This window comes from Salvelinus namaycush, chromosome 10 (assembly GCF_016432855.1).
Source record: "Salvelinus namaycush isolate Seneca chromosome 10, SaNama_1.0, whole genome shotgun sequence".
Lineage (NCBI taxonomy): Eukaryota > Metazoa > Chordata > Actinopteri > Salmoniformes > Salmonidae > Salvelinus > Salvelinus namaycush.
This window is the reverse complement of record NC_052316.1, coordinates 12,482,180-12,509,374: the sequence shown is the minus strand read 5'-3', so window position 1 is coordinate 12,509,374 and position 27,195 is coordinate 12,482,180. Positions and strand designations below refer to the sequence as shown.

The 27,195-nt window shown below is 39.1% G+C and overlaps 1 protein-coding gene across 1 annotated transcript; it reads left to right on the top strand.

Moving 5' to 3' along the window:
- The first annotated feature begins 6,118 nt into the window (after positions 1–6,118).
- LOC120054687 (thrombospondin-4-like) lies at positions 6,119–20,969 on the top strand. The gene is made up of 16 exons (XM_039002227.1): positions 6,119–6,216; positions 6,572–6,709; positions 10,022–10,099; positions 10,232–10,384; positions 10,602–10,706; positions 10,830–10,937; positions 11,051–11,210; positions 11,310–11,428; positions 11,548–11,600; positions 11,804–11,997; positions 12,119–12,297; positions 12,775–12,823; positions 12,930–13,126; positions 14,016–14,188; positions 15,083–15,222; positions 19,117–20,969. The coding sequence occupies exons 2-16, from the start codon at positions 6,593–6,595 to the stop codon at positions 19,173–19,175; spliced, it is 1,884 nt and encodes a 627-aa protein (XP_038858155.1). The 5' UTR covers positions 6,119–6,216; positions 6,572–6,592; the 3' UTR covers positions 19,176–20,969.
- Positions 20,970–27,195: the final 6,226 nt, after the last annotated feature.

The window sequence follows — 27,195 nt, the reverse complement described above, 5'->3', positions numbered from 1 at the left end:
GGACATCCAGCCAACTTGACAAAACTGTGGGAAGCATTGGAGTCAACATGGGCCAACATCCCTGTGGAACGCTTTCGACACCTTGTAGAGTCCATGCCCCGACGAATTGAGGTTATTCGGAGGGCAAAGGGGGAGGGGTGGGGGTGGATTACAACTCAATATTAGGAAGGTATTCTTAATGTTTGTACGCTCAGTATATACTGGTTGAGATATGGGTCACATTTTATTTCGATAGTCCAGATAGTCATATGATCAACAATCTATCTGTTGACAAACAACTGCTTGCTAAGGTTAAGGTTAGGTTTAGAATAAGGGTTAGGGTGGGTTAAAAATAGGGTTAGGGTAAGGGTTAAGATTAGGGTTAGGATAAGGTTGAAGGTTAGGTTTAGAGCAAGGGTTAGGGTTAGTAGATAGTTAGTTAGTTAGTTGAAATGTTACTGATAGTCTGTAGAGCATTTATAGATGGACTATCCAAATAAAGTGTTACAGAGATATCTTTACCTGGTTGTAATAGAGACCAGGTGGTTGTAATCTGGTTACAATCAGAAAATGACAACCCTTGTATGTGTATCATCATTATCAATAAACAAAGTTAAGAGGACCATGCTTTTGGGCCAGTGATGGGCTTCTGTGTTACGTGGACAATCCTAAATGAAGGCTTCCAGAGGACCTCATAGTTGGAGGTGATGTCACTCTAGGAGACATGTATAAAAAGGCAGGCAGCAGAGGAGCCAGATCCCACTCTCTCTCAGACTGTCTTAACCCTGCTACAGGAGCCATCCCTGATTCTTCTTGAAGACAAATCGAACCGCACCAGACTTTACACAGTGGCACCGGACTTCATATACACTTACCTGTCTTTCGCTGTAGAGACGTCGAAGGGCAAATGAGAACATGCTGCGGATTCTGGTGTTGGTGATTTCGCTGAGTGTGAGCAGTGACCTTGTAGCTGGTCAGAGAGGTATGTCTATCAATATTTTAGTACAAAAACTTCATAGCACAAAATGTATGTCAAAAATGTTTGGAGAGATTCAAAAGTTATTTGAAGTGGGTCTGGTAACACCATGATAACAGTGTCATGAATAAGTAATTTATGAATTCTAATAAATGCTTCATAAATGATTATAAATGTTATAAATGCATACGAATTGTAATGTTTTATAATGCTTATAAATGCATCTAAATGTTTACAATGAATGAAATACTAAATTCTTTATTAATGCTTATTAATTAATTTGTGTTACAAACTTCAGAGGCGTGAGAATACTTTTTTGGAAGTCTGCTATTTTATACCTGTGATAAATGTCAAATAAATGTCTTGTCAATGGCACGTCAGATCATATTAGTCTAAAATGGAAAGTTTATTTGCAATCATCCCAATTCAATGTAACTACTTTGATTTAGCATATTCCTGAAATAGAACACAATAAATGAATTCAGCATCATTTCGCAAAGCTGAATTCATAAGTCCTGTCATCTACATGGCCAACGGGTTGATTCACTTTCACACTTTGAAAAACAAATTGGCAGCTTATGCTGTTGAGCGACTTGTCGGTCAGGCAATGTAACTAAATCACCCTGATAGTGTCATTGGTTGTGTTTTCTTGCCAGTATCTTTGCCAGTATCACTGGAATTCATTCAGAAAACATTGCAGCTCCTAATGGGAAGACCACACTTCCTCTCCTCCATGCTCAGGAGACTTTGACACAATACAGATTCCTGGGCAGTTTAATACATCAGGTCAATTAATACATCTAGTAGGTTCCTGTTGGAGCACCACAACAGTCCCCACATGCCAGGCTATTCCAGCATCATATTCATCTGGGACACCTCTTCCTTGGAAAGGCCCAGACCCCAGGGCCTGTAAATCTAACTTCCACAGGAGTCCATAAATTAAGACTTAAATTGATTGACGTTGCCATGATTCTTGCCAACCACTGTTAAACCAAACCACAGGCTTTGGCTGCTCTGTTATTTCTAAGATTCTGTTCTATATCTTTCACGTTGCAATGAGTGTGACATTTTTTAAAATAAATGTCAATAAATTCTTTATCATCCCATATTGTAGAAAATTGGTATTGTAGCAGTATGAAAAAACGATTTGGCACAAAACCCACAAGATCTTAGTCTCTGTATTTCTGTAACCATGTGATTCAGGCCCACGGATAGTCTTGGAATGCCAGCTCTTGTGGCAAGGGGATAGTAGTGCGGGTAGTAAAGATGATGAATAGGCAGTGGATGATGTTGTTTTATAAAGGGACATCTGCATAGTGCATCCCCAACACATTGCATACTGATGACTTGCGTCAGCCACAGATGTGCATCCAAGACAATGTCACAGGAAGAGTAATGAGGTACGAGCAGGAGCTTTGTGACCCGCCTGACGTTCAGATTCAACACGAGAAGGTTGACATTAGTTTCAGTTTATCTTGGCAACCTATGATGATAACACCCCATTTACCTGAAATTACTATTCTGTCTACTGACTTGAGTTACTTTGACTTTGGTTGAAACAGAGTGTGCTGGAATAGGAATACATGTGGGAGTATGTTTTCAAAGATGATCTGTCCATTGCTAATGTATGAAACAAACATAGCTGTGCGTGCACATCCATCGCTAATAAAGCGTTGTGAAATGTTTTTCATTTTCAAACTCAGATGGGGAAATCATTAATCAGATCAAGGGAACGAATCAAGCCTTGGCTGAGATTAAAGAACTGCTGAAGCAACAGGTAAAGTCACTGTTTGGACATATAGGGCAACTTTCATTGAGGATGTAAATGGTCCCATACAGTATAATGTGAACTAATAGTGTATTTGTACCTCCATGCAGATCCAATATATTGTTTTCCTGAAGAACACAGTGATGAAGTGTAAAGCCTGTGGTGAGTAGCCTTGGCCTGCCTGCAGAAATAGATATTCCAATTGAATGTCAGTAAACATTGTGGTGTATCTCTTAATCAGGCTAGCGCTCTTTTAGGCACAAAATAAAGTTACTGTATTTTTAATACAGTACATACATGAATATGTACATATTTAATATATATAATTACAGTACCAGTCAAAAGTTTGGACACACCTATTCCTTCAAGGGTTTTTCTTTATTTTTACTTTTTTCTACATTGTAGAATAATAGTGAAGACATCAAAACTATGAAATAACACATATGGAATCATGTAGTAACCAAAACAGTGCTAAACAAATAAAAATATATTTTAGATTTTAGATTCTTCAAAGTAGCCACCCTTTGCTTTGATGCTTTTTTTCTCACCCATCATAAACATGTTTTTAGACATTTTTGCACATTTATAAAAAATTAAATACAGAAATGTCTAATTTACGTAACTATTCACACCCCTGAATCAATACTTTGTAGAAACACCTTTGGCAGCGATTACAGCTGTGAGTCTTTCTGGGTAAGTCTCTAAGAGCTCTCCATACCTGGACTGTGCAACATTAGCTCATTATTTTTTTCAAATTTCTTCAAGCTCTGTCAAATTGGTTGTTGATCATTGCTAGACAACCATTTTCAGATCTTGCCATAGATTTTCAAGTAGATTTAAGTCTAAACTGTAACTTGGAACACTCACTGTCTTCTTGGTAAGCAACTAGTGAAGATTTGGCCTTGTGTTTTAGATTATTGTCCTGTTGAAAGGTGTGTCTGGTCTCCCAGGGTCTGGTGGAAAGCAGACTGAACCAGGTTTTCCTCTAGGATTTTGCCTGTGCTTAGCTCCATTCCGTTTATTTTTTATCCTGCAAATTCCCCAGTCCTTAACCATTACAAGCATACCCATAACATGATGCAGCCACCACTATGCTTGAAAATAGGAAGAGTTGTACTCAGTAATGTGTTGTATTGGATTTGCCCCAAACATAACACTTGTATCCAGGACAGGATGCATGTTTTGGAATATTATTCTGTACAAGCTTTCTTCTTTTCACTATGTCAATTAGTTTAGTATTGTTGAGTAACTACAATGTTGTTGATCCCTCCTCAGTTTTCTCCTATCACAGCCATTTAACTCCTTAACTTTTTTAAAGTCACCATTGGCCTCATGGCGAAATCCCTGATTTGTTTCCTTTCTCTATGGCATGTGAGTTAGGAAGGACGCCTGTATCTTTGTAGTGACTCTGTGTATTGATACATCATCCAAAGTGTAATTAATAACTTCACCATGCTTAATGGGATATTCAATGTCTGCTTTTTTTTTTACCCATCCACCAATAGGTGCCCTTCTTTACGAAGCTTTGGAAAACGTCCCTGGTCTTTGTGGTTGAATCTTTGTTTGAAATTCACTGCTCGACTGAGGAACCTTACAGATAATTGTATGTGTGGGGTACAGAGATGAGGTAGTCATAAAAAATCATGTTAAGCAAACAGAGTGAGTCCATGCAACTAATTACGTGAAATGTTAGGCACATTTTTACTCCTCAGCTTATTTAGCCTTTCCATAGCAAAGGGGTTGAATACTTATTGACTCAAGACATTTGAGCTTTTCATTTTTAATTAATTTGTAAAACATTCAAAAAACATAATTCCACTTTGACATTATGGGGTATTGTGTGTAGGCCAGTGACAAAAAAAATCTAAATGTAATCCATTTTCAATTCAGGCAGTAACACAACAACATGTGGAAAAAGTCAAGGGGTGTGAATACTTTCTGAAGGCACTGGACATTACATATATATCAATATCAACAGCATGATTGCTATCTCAATTGTATGTAAGTATGGTACATTAATCATACCATTGTGCTCTCATGTACTTTTTTAAATACATACAGTACATACATAAACATATGAATATGTAATGGTAAATGGATCTGTAATGGAAATGTAAACAAATAGAAAATGACATGTTTCACAACCTGCAGTAGATGGAGACATTTTACAGGAGAGTGCTCCAGGTCTACTTGGTTGATGGTTGGTGTATCATCCTCTCCCACCTAGGCATGCAAGGTCCCCCTCGCACCTCCTGTGACCCTAACCCCTGCCACATGGGGGTAAAGTGCATTGAGACCGCCGGGGGCATCAAGTGTGGCCCCTGCCCTGAGGGCATGGAGGGCAATGGTACCCACTGCACACATGTGGATGAGGTAGGACAGGATCCAAAAAATGTCACATAGTATTCTGTAGTGCAGGGATCATCAACTATATCAGTGTTTCCCAAACTCGGTCCTCGGGATGCACGTTTTGGTTTTTGCCCTAACACTAAACAGCTGATTCAAATTCAAAGCTTGATGATTAGTTTATTATTTGAATCAGCTGTGTATTTTTTTTATTTTACTAGGCAAGTCAGTTAAGAACAAATTCTTACTTACAATGACAGCTGGATTCAAACCAGGTACTGCATTGATGCCTCTTGCACTGAGATGCAGTGTCCTAGACCACTGCACCACTCGGGAGACAAGTGCTAGTGTTTTGCTAGGGCAAAAACCAAAACGTGCACCCCTTCGGGTCCCATGGACTGACATTGGGAAACCCTGAACTAGAATCAGCCGCGAGCTGTTTTCTTTTTAAGTGGATGGATGGGGGGCAGGAACATAAGCCCAAACAGATATAATATTTGACTAAATCATAATAATTTCAAACCTTGCTTACATTTGTATACAATCACGTCTTTCTATTATGAGTGGGAATATTTCGGGAACAGATTTCCAAAATTAAAACAACTTTGAGTTGATTTTCTGATGTTTTTACAGTGTTTTATCTCCAACAATGAAAATTCCCCCCAAATAATACAACATAATTATTTGTTTTTGCTCAGGGGGGCCAAATAAAAACACCCGCGCCGCCACTGGGGAAACCCTGCTGTAGTGGGTCTAAACTGAAATACGATCATTTACACAGTACATGTTACTATTGTGTATATTGTTTGGTTTTTAAAGAGCCTCTGAACACCTGCATTGGCATGTGTGCTTTCCTGTTGCTCATTTGAAAAACTAGATTTCAGTCTTGCCGGTGTGTTTCCTGACGATTCCACGTTTGGTTAATGATGTTTGTCCCTCATGACACACTGTAAATGCGGAAGCCTATTTAACTTCCTCAAAATCCCCAGAATAATTCTAAGATAACTCAAGAAATCTGGAATTAATCTTGATGTTTTTGCAGAGGATGTTTCAGTTGTGCAATTTTACATCTAACTAAGGTGTTTGGTGCAGTATTTCTCAAGCAAAAAAACATGTTTTCTTATGTAAACAAAGTCGGAGCTGCTGGGTAGGTCTGTCTTACTGTCTATGCTATTGGATAAACAGCAATCACCGCAGCTGTTCACCCCATGTTAGCGGGCAAATGGACACTATCAAATCAAAACACAACCTTCATTTATCCGTTGTGATGCACGGATATTCCTAAAAATTATCCTATTTACACCATGTAGTCAATATTGACACTAGAATAACTGTTTCTGGCTCATATCGCTGCCACATAGGCCATTTTCAAATGGATTTGTAGCTTTTAAAAGGCAGCCACTCTTTAAATCAACTGTTAGATTATCTCAATGGCAAATCCCAATTCAAATATTGAACATGTATATTACTGCCCTCTCTCCGCTCTCCTCCTGTGTGTGTAGTGTGTCCTGAAGCCCTGCCACATGGGTGTGCGCTGCATCAACACCTCTCCAGGGTTCCGCTGTGGCCCCTGTCCCACTGGCTACACCAGCCCCCGGGTGCAGGGAATAGGCCTCTCCTACGCCACTAACAACAAACAGGTAGCAATTTTGAATCAAGCAAAGAAGCTTATGAGCTTGACATTGGGGCCTTTCCACTTCAAAGAGCACAACAAAGAGGATTTCGACACCCGCCATCTCAGATTGTTCGGAAATCGTTTCATTAATTAGTAACAGATACAATTAGCATTTCTGAAACACATTTTCTTGAAATATAATTTGATCTCTGCAAAATGAAGCTAATTGATTGAACCCAAATTGGCCATTTTAATTTATAGGATTCAGATATTTTATAAAAATAGTACTCAACATCCGATTTGGACTAAACTTCTTCCTACCAATGAGTAAGAGGAATCAATTTTTGGGGGGTCAAAAGCCACCCACGGTCCCCCCTCCCCACACACCAATCCCACCCCAACAACCAGTATACAGTATCAGTTCTCTATGTTTGACAAGTAGTATGAAGCTGTGGCTTGGAGTTTTGCTTCTCCATACTATGTAAATGTATTCGCTGTGAATCTGGCGATGGTTTTTTCCCCTGTTCAGAGAAATTAGTCAATGAAGTCACTTGCATTATTTACCATAAAGTAGTGTTAAAGTACCAGGTTTTGACCACTAGATACCTCTGTTCCTGCTATACCACCACATTATTTTATCAATTTTGCTGATCTCTTGTGTATATTAAATAGATCACAACATTTCCTTTGCAACTTTGGGTAGAAAACCAATAGATTTGACTCATTACGAAAAGTGTGTGGTCATCCTCACAATTCAAGCCAGTCCTCTATTAAAGCAATCCAGTTTGCACTAATAGCAACCTAATACTTCAACCCAACTCTCCTTGAATAGTCCAACAAGTGGCTGCTTTTTGAGAGGGATATAACTATGCAATTCTCATATGAAGACTTTTCCTACAAGCCCAAAACTATAATGGAGAAATTGGCTAGGGATTAAAATGTTGTGACAACCCTAATAAAATACTGAATTGCATGGCAGCCTGTTTTTCAAAATGATCAGGAAACATTTCTACATGTATTGTGATTAGTGACATTCAACATTGAACCCAACGCAATCCAATACCATTACAACTGCAAAATACTATAAAGTGTGTGTTTTGGACGTTTACTATTGAAGATCATTAGAGACCATAACATTGAACTGATGTAACCAATGGTCTGCTTGTTCACCAGGAATGGTTTAACAGTAACTAATCCAGCCCTTTTTTAAGGTAATAAATCACACACACAAATGGGATATTTCGTGGACAAATATTAAGTGTAAAAGAACAAAAAAATGATTTGCTTTCATGTAGGACTGGCTTGAATTGTGATCGTGACCACACAATATATTTTCATCATGAGCCAAATCTATTGGTTTTCTACCCAAGGTTGCATATTTTTGGGAGGGTGATCTATTTAATAAACACAAGAGACCTGTAAAATGGATTAAAAAAGTGTGGCGGTATAGCAGGAACAGTGGCATCTATACTGAAAAAATATATAAAACGCAACATACAACAATTTCAACACATCTCCTTCGCATAAAGTTGATCAGGCTGTTGATTGTGGCCTGTGGAATATTGTCCCACTCCTCTTCAATGGGTGTGTGAAGTTGCTGGATATTGGCAGGAACTGGAACACGCTGTCGTACACGTCGATCCTGAGAATCCCAAACATGCTCAATCGGTGACATGTCTGGTGAGTATGTAGACCATGGAAAAACTGGGACATTTTCAGCTTCCAGTAATTGTGTACAGATCCTTGCGACATGGAGCTGTGCATTATCATGCTGAAACATTAGGTGATGGCGGCGGATGAATGGCACGACAATGGGCCTCAGGATCTCGTCACAGTATCTCTGTGCATTCAAAAATTGCCATCGATAAAATGCTCTTGTGTTCGTTGTCCGTAGCTTATGCCTGCCCATACCATAACCCCACCTCCACCATGGGGCACTCTGTTCACAACGTTGACATTAGCAAACCTCCATACACGCTGTCCTGCCATCTGCCCAGTACAGTTGAAACCGGGATTAATCCATGAAGAGCACACTTCTCCAGCGTGCCAGGTGAGCATTTGCCCACTGAAGTTGGTTCTGAAGTCGAACTGCAGTCAAGTCAAGACCCTGGTAACTACGATGAGCACGCAGGTCAGATTCACTGAGGCGGTTTCAGACAGTTTGAGCAGAAATTCACAGTTTCATCAGCTGTCCGTGTGGCTGGTCTCAGACGATCCCGCAAGTGAAGAATCCAGATTTTGATTTCCTGGGCTGGCGTGGTTACATGGCCACTGCGGTTGTGAGGCCGGTTGGACATACAGCCAAATTCTCTAAAACGACATTGGAGGTGACTTATGGTAGAGAAATGAACATTCAATTCTCTGGCTACAGCTCTGGTGGACATTCCTGCAGTCAGCATGCAAATTGCACGCTCCCTCAAAACTTGAGACATCTGTGGCATTATGTTGTGTGACAAAACTGCACATTATAGAGTGGCCTTTTATTGTCCCCAGCACAAGGTGCACCTGTGTAATGATCATGCTGTTTAATCAGCTTCTTGATATGCAACACCTGTCAGGTGGATGGATTATCTTGGAAAAGGAGAAATGCTCACTAACAGGGATGTAAATACATTTGTGCACAACATTTGAGAGAAAGAACCTATTTGTGCGTATGGAACATTTCTGGGATCTTTTATTTCAGCTCATGAAACATGGGAAGCACACCTTACATGTCACGTTTATATTTTTGTTCAGTGCAGTAGTAAAACCTGATACTTTCCCATTACTCTATGATAAATAATGCAAGTGACTTCAATTACTAATTTCTCTGAACAGGGGGAAAAACATAACCAGATTCACAGGGAATACATTACATAGTATGGAGAAGCAATACGCAATTTAATACTACTTGTCAAACAGACAACTGATACTGTATACTGGTTGTTGGGGTGGGCTTGGTATGGAGTGTAAAGGGTCAGTGGGTGACTTTTGACCATTTTGGGGGATTCCTAATGTCTAACTTACTGTTAGGAAAAAGTTTGGTCCAAAGCGGATGTTGGGAACTATATTTATTGGACATTATTGGACACAGAATCTTATAAATTAAAATGGTCCATTTGGATGCACTCAATTAGCAACATTTCAGAGATAAAATTACAATTCAACAAAATAATGTTTCAGGAATGCCAATCTTATCTGTTTTTAACTACAGAAAGAATTTCAGAACAATCTGAGATAGTGTGTATCATGGCTTGCTGAAATTACATGGAACGACTCGCTGGCAACATGCAAGGTTTTGCTTGAAGATGGAAGATTTATGCATTAGGGCTTTCTTTTGTATTTGAATCCTACCCAGGTCTGTAAGGACATCAATGAGTGCGAAGGACCCAAGAATGGAGGTTGTATGGAAAATTCCAACTGTCTGAACACACCTGTAAGTATCATTAAAAGTCGATGCCACTCAAATATAGATCTCATTAGGAAATCCAGAGGTCTTTCCTCTCTGAGGTTTTGAGGGGAGGGAAAACTAAGTGTCTGCTGTGGTGGTTGTGCGTGTTGTTGTCAGGGCTCGTTTAAGTGTGGCCCCTGTAAGGCAGGCTATGTGGGGGATCAACGCAAGGGCTGTAAGCATGAGAGAGCGTGTGGTAATGGCCAGCCCAACCCCTGCCATGCCAGCGGAGAGTGCATTGTCCAACGAGATGGGAAAATAGAGTGTCAGGTAATGCGATACAATTCTGTTGCAATGGATCAATATGAATTTTAATACAGCCTAAATGTATACTGCTCCTTATATACATGTTGTCTAAATCATTCTTTTGGATACAGATGGCTCGTTATTGATTCAGCTGCTGGAGCTGAAATGGAATTGAATGCGAATTGACATTCCATATATAATACAGTACGGTCCATAACTTTGACTTTATCCTGATTCACAGTGTGGGGTGGGATGGGCTGGCAATGGTTACTTCTGCACCTCTGATATTGACATTGATGGCTTCCCTGATGAGAAACTGGAATGCACCGAGAGGAACTGTGCCAAGGTAATACACTTGAATGTCCTTGAAAAGGCTATGGAAGTCCACGACTATACTATTTTGAACGCAAATGGAAAATAAAGTGGAAAAACTAAGTCATTGTCATATGCTTTATATACATACTTTTAGGATAACTGTCTAACAGTACCCAACTCTGGCCAAGAGGATGCAGACAAGGATGGCAAAGGAGATGCCTGTGATGAGGATGCAGATGGCGATGGAATCCTAAATACACAGGTTACTGATCTCTTTCTCCAGCAACTGATGTTTTGCTGTGTCATGTTTACGACAGGTCTTTACACTGATTTGGTATCTTAGTGTAAAGACAGGCTCTAATGCCTCTTTGGTAGGACAACTGTGTGCTGGTGCCAAATGTCAACCAAAGAAATGTGGACGAAGATGACTTTGGAGACGCCTGTGACAACTGCCGTATGATCAAAAACAATGACCAGAAAGACACTGATGTTGATAGACTGGGTGATGAATGTGACGAAGACATTGATGGCGACAGTAAGTATGCATGTAGAGTTTTTGACCGTGACAAGCCTAATTCTGCCATTGCGGTCATTCATGTCAATTGACATGTCAACTACTGTTACCTACTTCTAGGAATCCCCAATAATCTGGACAACTGCAAAAGGGTTCCCAATGCTAACCAGAAGGATCGAGATGGGGACAAAGTCGGAGATGCTTGTGACAGTTGCCCCTATGTTCAAAACCCTGACCAGGTCTGGTTTCTGATTTCCATGTTTAGCTGTACTTGTATTAATCCTAGTCATTACTGCATGTTGTACCAGAATGATAACCTATCTCGATGTTCGAGTGATATTTTTTGTGTTTGATACAGTTGGATATGGACAACGATTTGATCGGAGACCCTTGTGACACCAATAAGGACAGGTATAGCAGTTTTACTAGCTTTCTTGTTACCTCCCTGCCTTAACCAGTGTAGGCCTGTGTGTGGCATTCCAATCTATTGGTACGCCATTACTTATTTTATATGTTATGTAATGACTTTGGTTTGACACATCAACTTTCAGAATCTCACAACAGTGGGGATAATTATAAAATAGTCTCCTTGTGTTTTTCTCTACTATTCTCAGTGATGGTGACGGTCATCAGGACTCTCAGGACAACTGCCCTGCGGTCATCAACAGCTCCCAGCTGGACACGGACAAGGACGGTCTGGGGGACGAGTGTGACGACGATGATGATGATGATGGTATTCCTGACCTTCTGCCCCCAGGACCGGACAACTGTCGCCTTATCCCCAACCCTCTGCAGGAGGACTCTGACGGTGAGTTCAGCCCTTTTTCAGTCTAGTTTCCAAAAAGTTCTCCAATATATCCGTGTAATGTTGACAATAATATTATCCAGTGACTTAAAAGTCACATGTTGAGTCAATCTCCTTGTTACAGGTGATGGTGTTGGGAATGTGTGTGAGAACGACTTTGACAACGACACCATCATTGACAGCATCGATGTGTGCCCGGAGAACGCCGAGGTCACTCTCACAGACTTCAGGGCCTACCAGACAGTGGTGCTGGACCCAGAGGGAGACGCACAGATAGACCCTAACTGGGTGGTGCTCAATCAGGTATGTGTATGCAGATGTTGGATCTTAATTTCAGCCAGTTTGCTATAACAGGAACACAATCCTGTAGCAATTTTTGTAGGGGTTGATACATTTTTGTTAGGTCAAATCAAGTCTAAAATTTCTAAGTGGTAATTCTAAACGTTACAAGCCTTTTTAAAACTCAAATACACTTCAAGTTTGCATTTCCTGCTATGCAGGAAAAATCTCAGCAATAAAAGGGTCATCAAATTAAGATCCTACATCTGTATTGATGCATGCATTAAATCTAATACAAGAAGTCCAAGGGTGTTACAGTAGATACAAATCAATGCCAACCTACTGGGCATAGACGTCAGTTCAACGTCTATTCCACGTTGGTTCAACGTAATTTCGTTGAAATGAGGTGGAAACAACGTTAATTCATCCAATGTGTCACCAGTGGGAAGAGACATGTTAACTGCTTAAGTTCTATAATCTTCTCTGTTTCTCTTTCCACAGGGAAGAGAGATCGTCCAAACTATGAACAGTGACCCTGGACTGGCTGTTGGTAAGAGCAACAATCACACTGTCTCAAGTCGGATTCATTCAATAAACCGAGTTGTACATGACGTTCTCAAACGCATCCTAACCCAAACTCACGCCATTCCTTCAAGGTTACACAGCGTTCAACGGTGTTGACTTCGAAGGGACGTTCCATGTGAATACCGTAACGGACGACGACTATGCAGGGTTCATCTTTGGCTACCAGGACTCTTCCTCCTTCTACGTGGTGATGTGGAAACAGGTTGAGCAAATCTATTGGCAGGCCAATCCATTCAGAGCTGTGGCAGAACCAGGGATCCAACTGAAGGTACAAAAAAATCCTAAATGCACATCTTAAATGACTATTATCTAGTCATGTAGTAAAAGTCACTTATGTTCTCACGGCAGGAAAATAATCCTGCAGCAACTGGAAATTTGAGTTATTGTGTGGATTATAATTAATGGAAGAAGAAAAAGCCACTGGGAACAGACGTCAATCAACGTCTATTCCACATTGGTTCAACATAATTGGGAAGGAACATCTGCAACTCTGATATGCTCCTATGGTGATTTAATCAGACGTACAATAAACACAACGTTTTAATATATAGTATTTTTCTGTTTTTTCTATTACAATTATAGCAAATTTTCAGTTTTCCCCTCCCCACTCAAATCACTCCCAGACAGTCCTAGCAAAATTCTTGCTTGAGAAATTGCTCTTTGTTGAGAAGCATTTTCTTTCCTTCTTTTTGACCGTTTTAATTTAAAACAACCACCGCAAGGTACTTAATTGTTACCCAGAAAATATTTATTCATTTTTTATTATAATTAATGGACATTTTTGTGACTTTACATTTTTTGTTAGGGCAAATCAAGTCTAAAATGTTAAATGGAAATTACAAACTCTAGAAGCCTTTTCAAACCTTGAATTCCTCCAACTACAGGGTGATCAAATTAAGATCCTATATACATCTGTACAAATTCATCAAACATACCACTACTCTATTAATAGACTGACCTACACACAACTAGCCCTTTCTAAGTAATACTCATAGGGCCAGTTACCTAATATTAAGTCTACCCCTGGACTAAAAACAGCTCAACGGAGAATAGATACATTTTGAGTTGAAATATAAATACACCTTCCCAGATTGATACATTGGAAGAGATCTGCAGTTCTGTAACAGTGCTGCCTGTGCAATTGTGTTGTCGACTAGGCTGTGAAGTCCAACACGGGACCAGGGGAGAATCTACGCAACTCCCTGTGGCACACTGGGGACACCAGTGACCAGGTGAAGCTGCTGTGGAAAGACGTCCGCAACGTGGGCTGGAAGGACAAGACTTCCTACCGCTGGTTCTTGCAACACAGGCCCCAAGATGGCTACATCAGGTAGTGCGCTGCTATCAGACACACCTCGTAGGCGTCTGATGGCTTTTGGTGCAGTTTGCCAACGAGGACGTGACCTTCTCCTTTCATAATACATTAAAGGCCCAGTGCAATCAAAAATGTGATTTCCTATATTTTATATATAGTTCCACACTATGAGGTTGGAATGATACTGTGAAAATGTAAATAATACCATTTTAGTGTCAAAGCTTTTTGAAAAGACAGCCTGAAATTTTAGCCTGTTTTAGTGGGAGGGAGTTTTGGCCTTCCATGGTGACATCACCATGCGGTCAATTAATTAATAGACCAATAAGAAAGAAAGTTCCAAACCTCTCTGCCAATAAGAGCAAATGTCCAGTTTTCCCCTCCCCACTCAAACCACTCCCAGACAGTCCTAGCTAAATTCTTGTTTGAGAAATTGCTCCTTGCTAAGAAGCTATTTTTGTTCATTTTTTAAACAATTTTAACAGAAAACAATCACAGTAAGGTATTTAATTGTTACCCAGAAATGATTTGATATTGAGGTAAAAACGGCTGCATTGGACCTTTAAATTACAATTTGTGGCATTATGTGTGGACTGACATATGTGACTGTTGAACTTAAACAACATGAAATTACTATAGTGCATGTTTTCTCTTATCATCATACTATCCATATTGTATTCTTTACCACAATAGGTTACATCGTCCAGTCGTGACACAACTATTCAGGTTGGAGATGGTCTTTGGCTGCATTAACACAGGCAGCCTAGTTCTGATCTTTGGCAAAATTATTGGCAAAAGATCTGATTTGATTGGTTAAAAGATCAGAATTGAACTGCCTGTGTAAACGCAACCTTTGTCATATTTTGGTGTTCCTAACTGGTCTCGCTCTATGCATGTGTGTGTCATGTTCAGAGTGCGTTTCTTTGAGGGTCCTCAGATAGTGGCAGACACAGGTATCATCATAGACACCACCATGAGAGGAGGCAGACTGGGTGTCTTCTGCTTCTCCCAGGAGAACATAATCTGGGCTAACCTACGCTATCGCTGCAATGGTGAGCAGCACACTACTGACAACCCCACCCCCCTTATTAGAATACCCTTTTCACAAGCAGGAAGTAGAGGAGGATGGGGACCTTAGGGAATCAATTAGAGAAGTATTGCATTGCAGCATCCTGATAATAGAATTCCTGTATTGAGAAATGGATGATACTGCTCTCTGGCAAAAGAGGATCTACATTTACTTGTGTTTCATGCCTGCTTCTATCCATTCTCATTGTCATTAAGTGATACTGTGGCTGCATTTACAGTGCCTTCGGAAAGTACTCATACCCCATTGACTTATTCCACATATTGTTGTGTTACAGCCTGAATTCATAATGTATTAAATATATTTTTTCCCCTCCCCTATCTACACACAATATCCCATAATGACGAAGTGAAATTATGTTTGTAGATGTATTTTACAGAAATATTTAATTTACATAAGTATTCACACCCCTGAGTCAGTACTTTGTAGAAAGAAGCACCTTTGGCGGCGATTACAGCTTTGAGTCGTCTTGGGTATGTCTGTATCAGCTCCCGTTCTTCCTTGCAGATTTTCTCAAGCTCCGTTAAGTCAGATGGGGAGTGGCGGTGAACAGCAACCTTCAATTCTTTCCACATATTTTCAATGGGATTCAAGTCTGGCCTTTGGCTGCGCCACTCAAGGACATTCACATTCTTGTTCTGAAGCCATTCCAGCGGTGCTTTGGCTGTATGCTTGAAAATCAGAGGTTGTTTGCGGTCAAAGGTTGTTTGCACTCTGTGACGGTCGGCGTCGTTTAAGATGAGGGAGGATGATTATTTTTCTTATGAGCATGGCCTTATTTCTATTACAGCATGTTGGATGACTGTCATTCATATTCCATTCCCCCAGCTCAATGTAACGTCGATAGGTTTAGGTTACTACATGATACTCAGATTTTCCCTATACCCATCATGAGGTTGCTACAACCTAGCCTATGAATGCAAGTTTACAACATAGGTGCACAGGTGGAGAGAAATTTGAGTAATCAAGGTGACAGACATTGACAACTTCAATACTGACTTGCACAATCTTGCCTGCATCTAGCTGATCTAGGGTGTAATCATTAGTCCAAAAGTTGCAAATGATAGTTTCTATTGGACAAATTCAGGTATGGTTATCAGTGGTGGAAAAAGTACTCAATTGTCATACTTGAGTAAAAGTAAAGATACCTTAATAGGAAATGACTCAAGTAAAAGTGAAAGTCACTCAGTAAATTACTACTTAGGTAAAAGTCTAAAAGTATTTGGTTTTAAATATACATAAGTATCTAAAGTAAATAGAATTGCTAAAATGTACTTAAGTTTCAACAGTAAAAGTATAAATAATAAAAGATTCCTTATATTAAGCAAACCAGACAGCACAATTTCCTTTTTTTATTGACGGATAGCCAGGGGCACACTCCAACACTCCAACATAATTTACAAACACAGCATTTGTGTTTAATGAGTCTGCCAGATCAGAAGCAGTAGGGATGACCATGAATGTTCTCTTGATAAGTGAATGAATTGGACAATTTTCCTGCCCTGTTAAGCATTCAAAAAGTAACAAGTACTTTTGGGTGTCAGGGAAAATGTATGGAGTAAAAAGTACATAATTTTCTTTAGGAATGTAGTGAAGTAAAAGTTGTCAAAAATATAAATAGTAAAGTGAAGTACAGATACCCCCAAAAACTACTTAAGTGGTACTTTACACCACTGATGTTTATCCCCGTTTCTTTCCATTTAAGAATCGGCAGAATGAATACACCCCTGACCACGCAAACACAGTTGACACAGTTGACCACTTTGATCGTTGAATAATTCCTTCTCACATCTACGCGCTCTCCACCTCTCACTTTTTGACTTCACAACACATCAGCTGTCTTCCACACCGATCTCGCCAAATCATTTCTGTATGGACGTCACTTTGCACAAGGGGGCATGCTGAAACAGGAAAGGACCTTCCCCAAACTGTCGCAACAAAGTTGGAAGCTCAGAATCGAATACAATGTATGTTGTAGCGTTAAGATTTCCCTTCACTGGAACTAAGGGGCTCAAACCATGAAAAACAGCCCCAGACCATTATTCCTCCATCAAACTTTACAGTTAGCGTTTTCCCAGATTCATCCGCCGGACTGCCAGATGGTGAAGCGTGATTCATCACTCCAGAGAACGCATTTCCCCTGCTCCAGAATCCAATGGCGACGAGCTTTACACTACTCCAGCCGACGCTTGTCATTGCTTATGGTGTTCTTAGGCTTGTGTGCGGCTGCTCGGCCATGGAAACCCATTTCATGAAGCTCCCGACGAACAGTTCTTAGACAGACGTTGCTTCCAGAGGCAGTTTTTAACTTGGTAGTGAGTGTTGCAACCAGAAAGATAGCTAGTTCTCGCTCTCGCTTCCCTTTAATTTTTGCTAGCTAGCTGTAGTTTAAGTTTTCAGTACTATACTGGACAAAAATATAAATGCAACATGTAGTGTTTGTCCCATGAACTGAAATAAAAGATCCTAGAAATGTTCCATATGAACCAAAAGTTTATTTCTCAACTTTTGTGCACAAATTTGTTTCCATCCGTTAGTAAGCATTTTTGCCAAGATAATCCATCCACCTGACAGGTGTGGCATATCAAGAAGCTGATGAAACAGCATGATCATTACACAGGTGCACTTGTGCTGGGGACAATAAAAGGCCACTCTATAATATGAAGTTCTGTCACACATGAATATATTTAGTATCTTTTTTTCTAAAAAGGATAACTTTGTTTCACTATTTTGATGAAATTCTGTGAGGAGGATGGTCCTCCTCTTCCTCCTATGAGGAGCCTCCACTGTCTGAAGTGGGTTCTCATTAAGGATTTGCCTGTATTTCGCTCCACTCACTGTTCCGTCAATCCTTACCAATCTCCCAGTCCCTGCCGTTGAAAGGCATCCCCATAGCATGATGCTGCCACCACCATGCTTCACGGTAGGGATGGTGTTAGATGGGTGATGAGCTGTGCCTGGTTCTCCAGACATGGCACTTTGCATTCAGGCCAAATAAATTTGTCTCATCAGACCACAGGATCTTTTGAATTATGATCGGTCTTTCATGTGCCTTTATGCAAGATCCAGGCATGCTGTCATGTGTGGCTTCCGTCTGGCCACTCTCCCATAAAGCCCAGATTGGCTCCCTTCTGGCAGGTTCTCCCATCTCAGCCAAGGAACTCTGTAGTTCTGTCAGAGTTGTCATTGGGTTCTTGGTCACCTACCTGACCAAGGTACTTCTTGCCCAGTTGCTGAGTTTGGTCAGATGGCCAGCTCTAGGCAGTCTGGGTAGTTCCATATGGAGACCACTGTGTTTTTGGAAACTTAACACTAGAAATTGTTTCACAATTCATGCCTCATCTCAGGGATCTACCGACAGTTCCTTGGACTTCATGGTATAGTTTCTGCTCTGACATGCATGGTCAACTGTGGGACCTTTTATAGATGTGTGGTTCTTTTGAAATCATGTCCAAAAACACTTGAATTGGCCATGGGTGGACTCCAATCAAGTTGTAGTGACATCAACGATGGTCAATGGAAATTAGATGCACCTGAGCTCAATTTGTAGTGTCATAGCAACAGGGTGTAAATACTTAAGTGAGATATTTCTGTATTTCATTTTCACTAAATTTGATGAGAAAAAAAATCTAATCCATTTTGAAAAACAAAATGTGGAATAAGTCAAGGGGTATGAATACTTTGAAGGCATACAGTATATACAGTAGACTGCATTTAAATGACCTCTCGGTACACATACGACTAGTTTGAGGCTTTAGAGAGAGAAGTTTGAGTCTTAATTAACTTACGACTCATGTAGGTAAGCCTATTGCCATGCAAGGATTCCATATCGACTTATCATCTCTCCCTCTCCCTTTAGATACAATCCTCGAGGACTTTGACTCATACCAAGTCCAACCCGTTCAGCTGCAGTTCTAATACAGCATGCACACACATCTGCCCAAAGACTGGGAGGACATTCCATCTACACCCCCACATTCTGGAACGCATGGCTCCCAGCTGAACAGTGCATGGTTGTGTCTGTAATGGCACCCTATCTCCTATATAGTGCACTACTTTTGATTAAAGGCTATATAGGGCCAATTTGGACTTAGGAAATTATGCCTTTTACACACTTCTCAGTAGTTAGTATTCAGACTTACCTTATGAAGGGACGTAAAGGGCTTTGCAGGCATGCTTCCCTTTTCATTCAATAGGGTTTTCAGTGCATTTATCTTAAGCCATCTCTTTAAATATGGTGTAACTTTTAGCTAGAATTTTGTTGACAGACTCAATAGAATATATTGAATATTAGGGATCAATGAAAGAAAGCCATCTAAATATATGCATATCATTCTCTGTTTCAGCACCATTTGGTAGATTCAACAAAAAACTCTGATCTTGTAGATTATTTAGGGTTAGGAAAGTATTTATGAATCATAAAAACAGGTTTGGAGAGCCTTTACGCGGAAAAGAAAACAGTGGTTTGATTCATTCAGAAAATTGCCACATTGTTATTTAACCCATGGTAATGTTGGAAGATTAGTGTACATAGAATTATAATAGGGAGAATAGTGTACAATAGTAGACTATACCCTCGTCTGTTGCCTGCACTAACCATGGTACTGTGTGATGACAGCCAAGTATTACGCCATGCGTAGGCTTCAAACGGTTAATGCCTGGTCTGCACTCCGCTCCATAATGATTTAATTAGCCTAACTGTTACTAATGATCCTCAGCAACAACCACATGGCCATGGCAGCGTTTAGAGAGGAAGCAAATACAGGTAAACAAAACGATGTAATTAAATGGAATGATAATGTATGCTATACCAACTGAAGGGAACTAACAGTAAACTGGTCGATACTGATAGTGGCTAATATTTAACATGATAGAAATAGGAAACAGAAAGTCATGGTAGCCTATAATTAAGACATCCGAGTGCCCATCTATGCAAGTTAAAAGGCTGTACAATTTAAATTCTGCATAATGGCACGGCCTTTCATAATCTTTACTTTGGGAAAGTTGATATGAAGCCATATGACTGGTTTCACATTTGTCTTCAGCAATTGGAAGGTAAAATATATCTAAAACAAGTGTAATTTATAGTTCCCTTATCCAAACAGATTACACATTTAACTAGCGCTTATCAAGTTGTAAATTACAGTGCATGGAGAATGGTGTTTTTTCTATCGGAAAAAATGAAGTAATGCTTTTTCCACTTGAAACCGGTAGGTTCGCTAGACCTTATTCATTATTTCCTCATATGTAAAGGTGGAAAAATGATTAGGGAATTAAGTCAAGGTCAGCATACAGCGTCTGTTGACACACCCATCATTTATTTGATCTCCACCCAAAACGAATAGCAGGTGAACAGCATGCTATTCTCATGCTTAAATTCGTCAGAATAAGCATAGAGAAAAGTGCATAAACATGGAATTACGTTCCATTTAAGCACGCTTAACTCGGGTCGGAATTGGGCCCATATTGAATAATTTTTAGAAGGACCCTGTGAGATGTGACTCAGCAAAAAAATGGAGGCTGCCATATTGGTCACCACCAGCAATGACAACATTTTCCTGTGACATTTGCTCCCCAATAATTCCAGTTCTCAGGGGACTTTTCTTTATGTCTACTACTACTACTACTCTGTCAACAATATAGAAATGTGAAGATAGTTGTGTGTGTTTTGAATAATCAGGGTGTGGCCAGAAAATGTGTATTACATTGTGAGCGGACAAACTTTTTTTTTTTGAGGGGGGGGGGGGGGCTATGCATTAGATTGCATGTGATCAATTAATAAAATGTTGAACCACACAACTGTTATTTTGCTTTAGCATATACTGAATATATAGGACTTACCTTTAGGTCAAAACTGGTTTACACTTTCTCCTCACTACTAACTAGACAGAAACTGAAGTCATGAGAAACGGCTTTGAGTACTGATCAAAAGTTTGGGACTGAAAATCACAAAACATGCACAGGTATTCAAAATGATCTTTTAAAAACACATACAGAAATACAGATTACAAAATATAAATAACATAACGAGGACAACAAAATATAGAATAGTTCAAACGTCATGCATGTCCACACTTAGTAAACCTTGGTGAAATTACATTTTTCATTTCTATATTCTGCAAAATCGAGACTATGTACAGAGAAAAAAATGCCTCCCACATTCAGTTTATCTTACAAAGGGATCACATAAAAAGGAGTTTAACATAGAAACAAAGAATTACTATACATCTCAGAATATGACTTACAGGACAATAGTTAAATATGTGATACCCACTTAAAGCTGACCAGGGAATTCCTATGAGAGATTTTCTTTACATTATGAATTGGAAATACTTGCCAAAAGTGGCATTTTAGGGTACCCAACGTCAACTGCACTGTTCTACAGGAGGAAATTATTTAGATTCATATTAATCCATTTCAAATTATGGGACAGAAAATATAATTATCCCTTTCATTCACCTTTAGTTGAGAGAATGTATGGGGACAGGTACTCTGGCAGTGACAGTAAGCTTAGTGAGAATCAAGATACTGCTCACCAATTCCCACAAGGCTGAATGCCTTTCATGCTCACTTCAGTTAGTGTATTGTAATAATTACTGTCAAAACAGGAGTCCACATCACCGTATTTGATTGCCATTTCCCATGCATATGCAGAGCAGTATGGTATATCTATTGACAAATAAATATACATTGAGTGCTATTCCTTTTTAACATGATTGGAAAACAAGCTGCGTTGGAATAAGCCCTTTCTGGTTTTGCATTACAAAATAAGGAATACGCTTCCACACTGTTACAGGCTTTAAAAAAAAGAAGATCATCTGCTTTCTAGGGTACAACAGTCAGCATTGACAGAACAGTCACTGTTCACATTCACAAGGCAGGTGGCCACAAATAAAGTGAAAAAGCAACCGAATAAGAACAACACATACAACATAAAAACTTGTCATAAACCTTACTTAAAATATGTCTTATGCAGTCACAGTAACTGATATGTTTAGACTTGATTCGGCAGTCATGATGGCACATGCCTCAATTTAGGTTAGCCAACTAGCCATAGTTCATATTGCTGAAGTCAACATGATAACGTTGAATCATTTGCAATAAACCAGCATCAACAATAGGGACCACTTATAACATCAGCCATGTCATGCAACTGACAGAAAGCTCTCGACCGTCAAGTCAAGTTTTACTGCCAATACGGAGTACAGTTGCAGTCGAATATATTGGCACCCTTGCACTTTACAATGGAGCAGAATGTTCTGTTCTCTTTTAAAAACTGGTTGAATGTTTAATATATATTTTTTTTTATTACCCTGAGTCACCTGGAACTTACCACAGGTGGAGATAAATTACAACCTTAACAAGAATCACTTGCCTCCAACCAAACTAATTTGAATTTTAAATAATTTAGTCCAGGCCATTTTTGACTTAAGTAATAAATCTTAATTTCAGTTTGGATGTTTATTTTCTTGATCCTGTGCAGTTATAAATCAAATACACTTGTTAACGCCAACAGTTTTCTTCAATTTCAGCTGATGAGAATAAATGGAATTGTTCAAGGGTGCCAATATATTTGATCGCAGCTGTATAAGTGCCATTTTTTAAGTAGCTCGTGAAACTGTTATTACTCTTGCCAGATCATTAAAGTGTCAGTTCACTCCAAAATCAACAGAAGTTTCTATATTTCAAAAGTGGTCTTACGTCAAAATGAGTCCATGCCCCTGGCCTTATGTTCTGTAGATCCAGATATTCAGGGTACGCTTCAGTCTTAAATGAATGGAAACAATGCGTACTCTCTTATTTCATCATGGTTGCAGTCTTTGGCTCTCAGTTTACACTTGAAGCCCAGTAATTGGGGCAGTCATTTGATGACAGGAAGTGTACCAGTGCATCAAACTAATTACAGCATACATGCTATAATCACATCAACTATTGGGCTTTTATCCACATATATCATGTTGATGTGATCCTTGTAGGAGAACGTGACAAGGATGTGAATTTACAAGTTCAGGATATGAGTTGAGTTACCTGCAAAGAAGCCGGTTAGAGTTGGAGGATTTGTTGCCATTGTTTTTGATTAGGCTATAACTCTTTCTGGATCAGGATATTCAAAGTCGATTCCGACTTTGACGGAAGTTCTCACAAACTCATGAGCCCGCTTTTCTATAAACAGATTAATCTCAACATTAGACAACTTTGAGGTCTGAAATCTTCAGACAGAGTCTACAGATCACTTGGCATCTGATGTGTTATGAAAACGGATTTTCAATAGGTTCGCATTATAGGAACAACTGCCAATTTGATTCACACACAGTGAGGTGCTACAGTGATGAATTAGATGCTAAAGCAAGTAACAGCCAATTCAACTGAATAAGAAGTAGATGGTGAGAAAAGGAACTCAATGAAAATGCTTTTGGTTCATGTCAATCAGTGAAACAGACACATTCCAAGACTATGTTACACAAATACATTCTTATTTCAGCAATGAGCTAGCATTATGCAGAAATGGAGGTAACACAGTCCTCTGAAAAGTAAACCGTTTAAGTGAATCATTAGGAACAATTGACATACATCCTTTTTGACTGGGCGTTTCACTGTTTAACATTGTAGAGCATGATTTAAATCATCCTGCTTAGCAAATTAAGGCCTTTTTCTGAGGTTCACTTTCATTTTTGTCATGCAGTCGATTTGTTTCAGCTATAGCCTATGTACAGTACAGGATGTACAAAATTGTCTTGACGAAGAAAAATGATCATTTGTTTGCAGATAATCTGAATGGCACTGTAAGTATCATACATGCGTATTGCAGTTTGGCTCAAAGTGAAGTTTTTTGTGTGATATATATATATATATATATATATATACACACACATATATTATACACACACACACACACACACACACACAGTATCATCTATATGTATTTCCTATTCTAATGCAATGGTCAGATGTTTTATTCTGATTTGCATAGGAATCACAAATCTTATTAAAGCCAAAGTCTGTGATAAATAAACAAGTCAACAGGCAATGAAGAATAAAATGAACGTGAACCCTTAAAATAGTGTCTGCAAGAACAATATTTCTTTGAGGTATGAAGTAAACCAACTGTTTCCTTTTTACTTAATTCCTTTTTTTGTTATATGTACATTATATTTGGGGCAATATGCCTATTCCCACATTGGTAAATTAAATTAACATATTTATATTTTCTGTATATACACACACACACACACACAAATACATTGTACATTAGAAACATAATCCCACACAGCGATCAACATTTCAAAGGTGAACTGAAAAATACATTTGATAGTGTTCTTCAAACAAATACAGTTGACACAACAACTTGAGTATGAAAACGATCTCAGCCCATAGAGCGTCCAATTTAACCAACTTCCAATCTAGTGACTTACTTCCAACCACTATATTAGTTTTCAAAAACAAAAATGTTTGAATATGAATTGTGGGGAAAGATAGAGTAAAATAAAAAAGCAAGAAGCATTTCAGCTCTACAAATTGGTGTATGGACAAAATCTCTTCGTCAATTTTACCCACTTTAGTTCTACATGTCTTTTGGGACTAATTTCACTGGGTGCATAAAACTGAATGTGAAGCTTGTTTTCTACCAGCCCTAATCTGGAGGGAATAACCAAATATAATATATAAGTAATATTGGAATTGTTTCATATAATTTTCTACCAAAATCTGGGTTAAGGAGCACAAAATGATTGTGCGTTTTTGTCAGTTTCCCTTTAAAGAAGCAGAAACCCTACCCATATTTGCACTCTCCATCACAAATTTGAATCCAGCGGTTGATTTTTTTTTACAAAATCATCAAGAATTTGGCTAGAAAGTGTACCAGTAAAAAATACAGTACAGTGATTTGTCGAACTTTACACTATATAACAAATATAGTCACTGACTAGGAGTTAAAAGTCCTCTCAAATACAAGAAAATCTTACGAGAAGTTAAGAAAATACATTGTCACATTAGTTAAGACTTAAACAGTATAACACTCAATATGTAAGGCAAAATCAGGTGATCTCACAGTGACAAGTTCAATAGGTTTCTGAGGAGTTTGTATCCTTCAGATTTTCAGGAGGCATTCAATCTGGATATCCATTTTCAACACGCAAAGGAAAAATATGGCCATCTTGTTTTGGGAATTTGCCTCTACAGTGTTTTCATTGTCACATTTGCTTAACCTTATCAGCTGCTAAATGCAAGGATCTGTTGTGCATGTTTCCCATTAATTATGACAAACTTAAAAACAACAGAGTTGGCACAAGACAAAACCCAACAATTTCTGGCCTATGTAAGTGATAAAAAGACCTGCAGACCCTATGCTATATTTTAAGAGGCCCCAGCTAATTCTATCTAGCAAGCTGTCTTAGCAACTGGCACTCATTAGAGCTTATGAGCAAATATGGGGAGGATTTGTACTCCTTAAGTTAACAGAGTAGCTTAATAAATACAGTTTGTAGGTTCAAAATGAATAACATCAGTGCAGTATGTACAACATGACCACAACAGAGCAATGTTGGTATCGAACTCAAAACACATTTTGAAATGCAACATAATAAAAAAAGACATTAAAACTAAATGAATAAATATTTCAATAAATACATATTTCAATATACAACAATCCAACATACATAAACGCAAATATTAACATTCGGTTGTCAATAAAAATAAAGCTTTGAGTGTGAAGTATAAAGCTGTTATGGTGGGTAGGGAAAGAATCCATTTCAATTATAGGGTAGAAATAACTTGGATGTTGTACATAATATTGTACACAGTATTCATGATAGGTACGGTGCAGCGCACCTTCCTAGTGGCTTTTTGCTTTTCAAAGTCACAAAATGTAGTTGTAAAAAACAAAAAAATGAAAATGTAATAAAAGCAAAAGGAGATCAAATCTGTTCAACTGTGACACGGTGGGATATAAGTAATAAGATACATACAGTTGAAGTCAGAAGTTTACATACACCTTAGCCAAATACATTTAAAATCAGTTTCACAATTCCTGACATTTAATCCTAGTAAAAATTCCCTGTTTTAGGTCAATTAGGATTACCACTTTATTTAAGAATGTGAAATGTCAGAATAATAGTAGAGAGAATGATTTATTTCAGCTTTTATTTCTTTCATCACATTCCCAGTGGGTCAGAAGTTAACATACACTCAATTAGTATTCGGTAGCATTGCCATTAAATTGTTTAACTTGGGTCAAACGGGTAGCCTTCCACAAGCTTGGGTAGCCTTCCACAAGCTTCCCACAATAAGTTGGGTGAATTATGACCAATTCCTCCTGACAGAGCTGGTGTAACCGAGTCAGGTTTGTTGGCTTCCTTGCTCGCACATGCTTTTTCAGTTCTGCCCACACATTTTCTATAGGATTGAGGTCAGGGCTTTGCGATGGCCACTCCAAAATCTTGACTTTGCTATCATAAGTGATTTTGCCACAACTTTGGAAGTATGCTTGGGGTCACTGTCCATTTGGAAGACCCATTTGCGACCAAGCTTTAACTTCCTGACTGATGTCTTGAGATGTTGATTCAATATATCCACATAATTGTCCTCCTCATGATGCCATCTATTTTGTGAAGTGCACCAGTCCCTCCTGCAGCAAAGGACCCCCACAACATGATGCTGCCACCCCCGTGCTTCACGGTTGGGATTGTGTTCTTCGGCTTGCAAGCCTCCCCCTTTTTCCTCCACACATAACGAGGGTCATTATGGCCAAACAGTTCTATTTTTCTCTCATCATACCAGAGGACATTTCTCCAAAAAGTACAATCTCTGTCCCCATGTGCAGTTGCAAACCATAATCTGGCTTTTTTTTATGGCGGTTTTGGAGCAGTGGCTTCTTCCTTGCTGAGCGGCCTTTCAGGTTATGTCGATATAGGACTCGTTTTACTGTGGATATAGATACTTT